Source organism: Benincasa hispida, chromosome 7 (assembly GCF_027475165.1).
Source record: "Benincasa hispida cultivar pf3 chromosome 7, pf3_genome.v1.1, whole genome shotgun sequence".
NCBI lineage: Eukaryota > Viridiplantae > Streptophyta > Magnoliopsida > Cucurbitales > Cucurbitaceae > Benincasa > Benincasa hispida.
The window spans coordinates 42,039,514-42,047,010 of NC_143484.1; the positions used below are offsets into that span (position 1 = coordinate 42,039,514).

At 34.0% G+C, this 7,497-nt stretch overlaps 1 protein-coding gene across 1 annotated transcript; it reads right to left on the reverse strand.

Moving 5' to 3' along the window:
* Positions 1 to 3,259: 3,259 nt before the first annotated feature.
* Positions 3,260 to 6,343, reverse strand: KCS19 (3-ketoacyl-CoA synthase 19). The gene is made up of 2 exons (XM_090315355.1): positions 5,898 to 6,343; positions 3,260 to 5,011 (listed from the first exon to the last, which is right to left on the reverse strand). The coding sequence occupies exon 2, from the start codon at positions 4,868 to 4,870 to the stop codon at positions 3,461 to 3,463; it is 1,410 nt and encodes a 469-aa protein (XP_090171481.1). The 5' UTR covers positions 4,871 to 5,011; positions 5,898 to 6,343; the 3' UTR covers positions 3,260 to 3,460.
* Between the last annotated feature and the right edge of the window lie 1,154 nt (positions 6,344 to 7,497).

Below are 7,497 nucleotides of genomic sequence, written 5' to 3' on the forward strand. Positions count from 1 at the left end.
CTCTTCTTACCATAGATATATTTCTATGTCCATCGGATATAATCAATCATCAGCACGATGACCCTTCACATATGCTCGTAAGTACAGTTGGGTCAATTTACTGTTTTGCCCCTATAGTTACATCTTACTCCTTAAGTACCACTGATCCCTCTAATGAACAATATAACATAGTCCTACTATGTGTGAATACCTCTCAGACCATGAGAAGGTGTGTGGCGTCACATCGTTCAAGTACCGGGATTAGCCTTTAAGGGAGCAATCTATCTACTTACCCCTACTTCGGGGAAGAAGTGAACTTCATCTTATATAGCTGAGTTCCCAGCTCCCAAATCAGATGAATCCCCAAAGTGGTAGGTTTGAGTCGGTGCTCTGGCCACTCACACCCAAGAAAATCAAAGGACCGCCCTCAATGGCAGGAGTTCCCAACTCACTCAGGATTGAGGTTATATTACCTATGGTCATCATAGTGAAGTGAAGTCTCTGTCTTGAACGGGGTTATATGACGAGACATCAATACTTCGTGGTCAGGTCTCATACAAACTCTTTGTATAAGATGCCTCTGCTCGCACGTCCGCACATGACATGATCCACTTGTATGTCAAGTCACAGCATTTGTAACTACTCCACAATGCGGGCTTCATCCGTAGTGTTATCAGGATAAGGTTTCCCTTCTATATCCATATACTACAGACCATTTTGGTTATCACTTAAGACATGATCCACTTGTATGTCACCACATACATGCTTAAGTTACATAAAGACAACCGGGGATTTTAAGTTTATTGATTTGTGGTAAAGCAAATAAAACATCCAAATGTGCAAAGTCAAGAAGTGAAGTAAATACCATATATTATACATCACAAGCGTTCGTACAAATTGTTTACAAACTACAGGACACGAGACTTTAGGACATCAACTCCAACAATAAAGAGTTTTTTTTTTTTTTTTTTTTTTTTTGCCATTCACCTTTTAAGCTCATATAGGCTAGGAATAACATGCAGTTTAGGCTCATGCAATAAGGAGCTTCTACATTTAAACTTCAGAAGCTCTTATTTCATCATGGCTTTGATCATCCTCTTCACTTATAGGATTCGTCAATATGATGAGTTTTTACTTCACCATCAAGGAACATTTTGTATTTATATCAACAGATAACTTCATCTTCATGCATGAAGGGACACAACTTTGAATCTTCTCGTCATTGTTTTCTTCATGAAATGGTCTTGCCTTCAAGGTTTTCATCTTTCTTTTATGTTGATCGTTTGTCATCTTAAGACGATCAAAAGCAGATGTTGAAGGTCGATCTTTCTTTGATGTGAAGATACTTAGCCTCTTGAAGGCTGAAGTTCGAGTGACAATAGACATTGGACATTAGCTTTCTTCTTCTATTGTGGCCAAAATTCAAATATTCACACTCCACATACTGTACTCTAAATAAAGAAAAAAGGGAAAGGAAAACTAATTTATGTATTAGTTCAACTTAAAGTATTATACATCTAACCTAAAAGTCAAATCTTTAAATTCTCACTCCCACCCTCTTGAATTTTTAAAAAAGAAAAAAAGGTAGAACAAGAGAGATTACTAAGTCCAAAGATGGATAGAAAATTTAGGATTTATTTTACTTTAATTTCTATTTTAGTTCTTATACTTCTAGTTTGAATTCTTAAATTCTTAAAAGATATCATTATTATTATTGTTTAGTTTTTACGATATTTTATTTTTTTTAAAATGAATAATGTGACTTAGAATATGTATAATTAAAAGTGTGATGTGTGTTATACACTCATATATATAAAAGGAAATATTTGAGTTTTATATTTTAAAATCACATAAAGTACTAATATTGATTGAAGGGAAAAAAAATATTAAAGAACAAAATTAGTAATGACAAAGATATATAAGTTTTAAAAAGCTTAAGAACTATAATAGATATTTTGAAGACTAAAATAGTAATTACAAAAATAGATATTTGGGAAGTTTGTTAGAGAAAATAGAAAGTTTATTGACCAAAATACTAATGGGAGATAAATCTTTTCTTTTTCTTTTTTTCCCCCCTTTTTTTAAAGAGAAATATGAGGTGGTATCCTTAATGGGGATTTATTGTTTTGCATCAAAAAGAAAATAAAAGAAGGTCCAAATGTTAAATGCTTTGTGATGAAAAGTTGGTGTAAGTGTTAAAGAATAAGCTCCAACCCTGTCTCCTCAATTAAACACTGTATTTATCACTTGAGAGTGACTTTACATTGATTGCTTTTCTATTTGCCTCTTAATTTTGCTTCTCCACCTTCAAATGTTTCCAAAATATTACCTCCAACTTAAATTATAACTTTCATCTTCCAAAATGTTATAAATTTAGTCTTACTAACTTTCATATTTGTATTTATTTGGTCTCTAAACTTCTCAACGTCTCTAATAAATTTCGAAACTTCTAAGAGAAATTATTTTAAATGACAAAACTGATAAAAATATTCACAAATAATAACAAAATATCACCGTCTATCTGTGATAGACCGCGATAAACTGAAAGTGATATTTTACTATTATTTATAAATATTTTGATTTTTTCTATAATTGAAAACAAACTTTTAATTTTGTGTTAAAAAAATACCTAAACTTTGAAAATGTCTTATAAAGAAGTTGAATAAAGCAATGACGAATTGATCATAAAATTACAAGTTAAACATTACTTTTGAAGTTAAAGGACATATCAAAATGAACATGGCTCCAACTCTAAAATCAAAGGTTTGAGACCCCTAATTGGACGTAAAATTAATAGTCGTAATTTTGTATTATTTTCTCTCTCCCTCTCCTCTTTAATTCATTTGTTCTTAAAAAGATAAGACCACACAGAAATCTTTGGCTTTTGTCCATAAATAACTTTGTTAAGGTACAAAGTAGTGTAAAACAACAGTGAAGCTGTAATTGCATTATCCAGTATTAAAGTTACATTTTACTAAAGTGTTTTACTATGTGAGCTTCTCCTCCACATATTACACCCAACAGTGTTCTCAGGCACAAAATTATTTCAAGACATTATGGCATATAATACGGAGTTCATCAATTACAAAATTTAATGCTCTCTCACAGTCATAGTGCATTCCATAGCAGGAGAAATTATAACATCATATAATTCAATACCACAATAGTAACAAAAAACAACAAAAGTTTTGATTCTTTTACAAAGATACCAATCAACAATCACTGAATCATTGCTAATCACATTATTGAATCTTATTGAATCATAATGTTTAAACCGAACTGAATTGAAATCGAATGCAATTCAAATGGATATATTTGTGAAATGAGATGAGAACTTAGCTGATGATCACTAAAGAAAATAAAGAAGCAACAAAAAACAAGCAATCTTTTACAAGCAAAGCAAGCAGTAAAGTTACATTACCTCCCCTCCCAAACCTGGAACAGAGAGACAGAGAAACAAGAAAAAAAACAGACCTTTTTTTCAAAGAATTTGTCGCTGTAGATTTTGTTTTACGTCGTCAAACTTAACGAATGATAGACGTTCATCGTTGAGCCAACCGCACTTTTCGGCAAGCGGATTCTTGGTGTTTTTTATAGGGTAGCTAAGGATGCAGTCTTTCCAGACATTTGCATCTTTCAAGTTGCTCATAACCTCCCACACACAGCTGTTGCATTCATAGCCGGCTCCAAAGCTTATCATCAGAATCTTGTCACCCTTTTTTAGCCTTTTTTTGGCTTCCATGTAGCCTAAAACATACCAAAGGCCACCTGTGGATGTGTTTCCAAATCTATGGAGTGCCATTCTGGCAGGTTCTAGGTCATAATCACTCAGACCTAAGCTCTTACCGAGCCCATCGATGACCGCCCTTTCGGTTGGTGGTATCCCGAAGTGGTCGACTCCAGTCTTGAGATTCAAACGTACTTTCTTTGCTTCAATGTTCCTGTCAATGACTTTGTAAAGTGGATGAGTTAGGATGGCATAGCGAATTATTTCCCTCAATGGTAAAATTCTAGGCAGTAGACTTTGAAGGTTGAAGGTGAGAGCTTGAGTTGCAACAGCTTTTATGTGTTTGGTAAGACGAAAACCTCGGTGACCATGGTCATCTTCGACTTGAATGGAACATCCATACGCTTCATTACTTGATCCCAGATGCGTTCGAAGAATGCATTTAAGTTTCAGCAAAGCAGAATGCTTCAAAGCCGCATTATTCGTCAAGAGCATCGAACAACCTCCCGAGCGGTACAAACAGTTTGTAAGCATCATAGGCTGTTCCTTTCCACTATACCAGTTTGGCCCTATAGATTCTGTACTAACAACAACAGCACAAGCATTCCTGTTTGTCTTGAACAAGTGTTTCACAAGATCAATAGCAACAATACTTGCACTGCAACCCATCCCAGAGAGGTTGAAGGCCTTGATGTCTTCCTTCATCTTGTAACGGTTTATAATTCGAGCAGTTAACGAGGGCGCCGGGGAGAACAAAGACACATTTACAATAAGTATATCTATGTCAGATGGTGAAACACCCGTCTTAGCGAAGAGCTTATCAAGTGTACTTGAAAACACATCATCCATCTCTAAAATAGCTTCTGATAGAGAAGGGTTTTCTTCTCTGGCTGAAATTACGTTTCTCGGGCCATACGTTTCTCCACCTAATCCCGAATTGACGATGCTTTTGAGTAGGTATCTGTATTCTTCAAGCCCCAAGTTCTTGTTCCTCAAGATAATATTTACACAGGATTCCATGCTCAGCTTCCTGTCTTCAGTAGCTTTATAGCACTCATATCCTAACAGGTAGCAGCACTGGCCTCTCCTTTGCAGAATCAACTTCCAAATGTAGAAGACAACATAGAAGAGAGACAGCAAACATATTACCATGAAAATCTCCATGAACAGAGTAAGAGTGAGGAGTTCAAGTTCCAGTTGGCTCTTCACATTCTATGTAGTGTACATATATAATATATTCAAGTTCTGTACCAACTAAGATAGCCACGTAATTTACTTTGCTCACAAAGAGATGAGAATTCCAGCCTGTAAATAGTTTGGTAGATCAAAAGTGCCATTAAATTTTGATGGGCCAATAAAAGACTCAATAGACCAAAGGTAACCAACCCACCTCATATGGTTAAAATATGGTACATACTTCCAAATTACAAGAAAACTTATTATCTAACCTAGAATATGATCCACTTAGAAAACTAACCAGGGGTCATTAGAAGCTCAAAACACGCATGTAATAAATTTCAGTTTAATTATTAGGAGGGTTCTTCAAAGTTGTCGTTTCCTTGGGAAACATGATCTAAAATTCTCTCTTTGTTCTGTTTTTGGTTAGTTGGGTAGTTGGTAACTGAATAACCAATGTCCTCATGAGTTGAAAAGTAACTGTTGGATGTAGATTCAAAAATCCGTATACCGTAATAACACAGATAGATTCAAAATAATTATTTTCTTGTACATTTAACGGTAAAAAACAAACTAGTCAGCTACAATGTAGAAGTCTCATTTAATATTTCCTCTCAAAGATGAATACATTAACTGAGAGGAAACAAACCATTCTCAATAATGAGTAGAGAGAGTAGGAAAATAAGTATTTTGAATTCTACAAAGTTACTCATCAATGGCATGGATAATGGCTTTGGTAGATTCAATATGGTAACTGGTAGCAATCATGGAACAAAGGGAAGCCATTAATTACAATCTCAATGAATGGGAACAAAATACAGATTGCTATGAGATATCACATCAGAATTATCAAAATCACAAGACAAAATAAAAACAGAGGAAGAAGTTATTTCATGTATAAGATTCACTGAATGAAGAACCATTTTCAATTCAAATATGCAATTAATGAAATGGGATATAATCGGTTTTCTAATTGCATTGAAGAATCGATTAGAAGTTTGAACTCATTACTAACCTCTCCAGTTGCTTCGACAAGGAGAACGGACACTCCTCTTCCATTGCCACCTGAAAGGTCGAGGAGAGTTTAGGCCTGTAGGGATTTGACGCGTCATGGTGAGATGACGGCACGTAGGATTTAGGGTTTTACAGAGAGGAGAAGAAACTGTGGGAGATGGTGGGTCCCTTGGTGGTTGGGAGAGAAGAATGATGAGATATGCTAAGATCGATGGAAAATTACGGCTGAAAATGGAGGTTCTCCCATGGCGACGGGTGTGTTTCTGACTTTTGACTTTTGTGATGTGGCAGACGGAGGACGACCGGCTTCAAATTGGATGGCGCGTCGGTCAGGGTCGTCGCTGTTCAACGGAGCGTCTCCGGTAAGGCTCGGCGAAGGTGGTGGTGAAGTTTTGTTTTTTTTTAAAAAAAAAAAAAAAAAAAATTAAATTCTCTCATGGAATGACCATAAGAGATGTCTACGTGTGGGTGCGATGTCATTCCCCAGCCCGTCCCCATTCTCCATTTCCGTGAAATTTTTTACGGACATGGGAATTTACAGGGATTGGATTCCCAAAATGAATTTTTACAAGTTTTTTTTTTAAAAAAAGCCAATTAATTTAAATCATAAATTTTAATTAAATAATTGACTTTATCACTAAATTATTTATTATAGTTAGTTTTATATGATAATTTGAATTTAAAGATAAATTACTTAAAAAATAATAAATATAAATTAAATTATTCACATATATAATCTAAATTTAAACATATTTATTATCTTTCTCAATAAATAATCAAATTTGAAATTTAAATGTAATATTTATATAATAATAATAATAACATAACATTAAATAACTATACTACATAAATAGGTAAAAGCTAATCGGGGCGAGGACGAGGAACAGGGCGGGGCCGGGGCTTGGTAGAGATGGGGAATGCATTCCCCGTCCCTGTTTAGCTCACGGGGAATTTTTTTTCCCCACTCCCTCTCCCATTCTCCGCCTAATCGGGGAATCCTCGCCCCGTTCGGAGGTTCTGTCCCCACGGAAAAATTGGACATCTCTAATGACCATCGCAGCTTCCAGGCATTTGTTAGTGGTAGTTTTGGGTTAGATTAGATTGAAGGACTATCCAACCTAATTATTTCTTCTACCTAAATAATTATTAAAAAATATATCAAAGTCAATCAAACTATGAAATATTCGAATTAAATTGATTTAGGATAATCGAGTATTTATTTCATTTTTTTATTAAACAGGAGTAAAATGTTAAATAAGTAAAAAAAATTGATTTACTTATTTTCATATATTGAATTAAGATTAACAACTTAATTTCAATTTAGATCTTGAATTTTTTTTCTTTCCAAAATGTTAAAAAATTATTCTTTAGAAGTTGTTGGAAAATAAATTATCCAAAAATGATGAAATTAAAAAAAACCTAAAATAAATATATGTAGAATAATCATAAATAAGTAAATATATATATATATATATATATATATATATATATATATAAATTTTAAAATTAACAAAAAATTGGATGGATGGAGTTAATTTAGGCTATTTTAGGTGAACTCAATAATTAACCAATCCACAAAATTTTCATTTGTGAACTCAAGA

Bases quoted from the DNA above. Each gene is read 5' to 3' on its own strand.
- KCS19 (XM_090315355.1), bottom strand. From the start codon at position 4,870: ATGGAGATTTTCATGGTAATATGTTTGCTGTCTCTCTTCTATGTTGTC.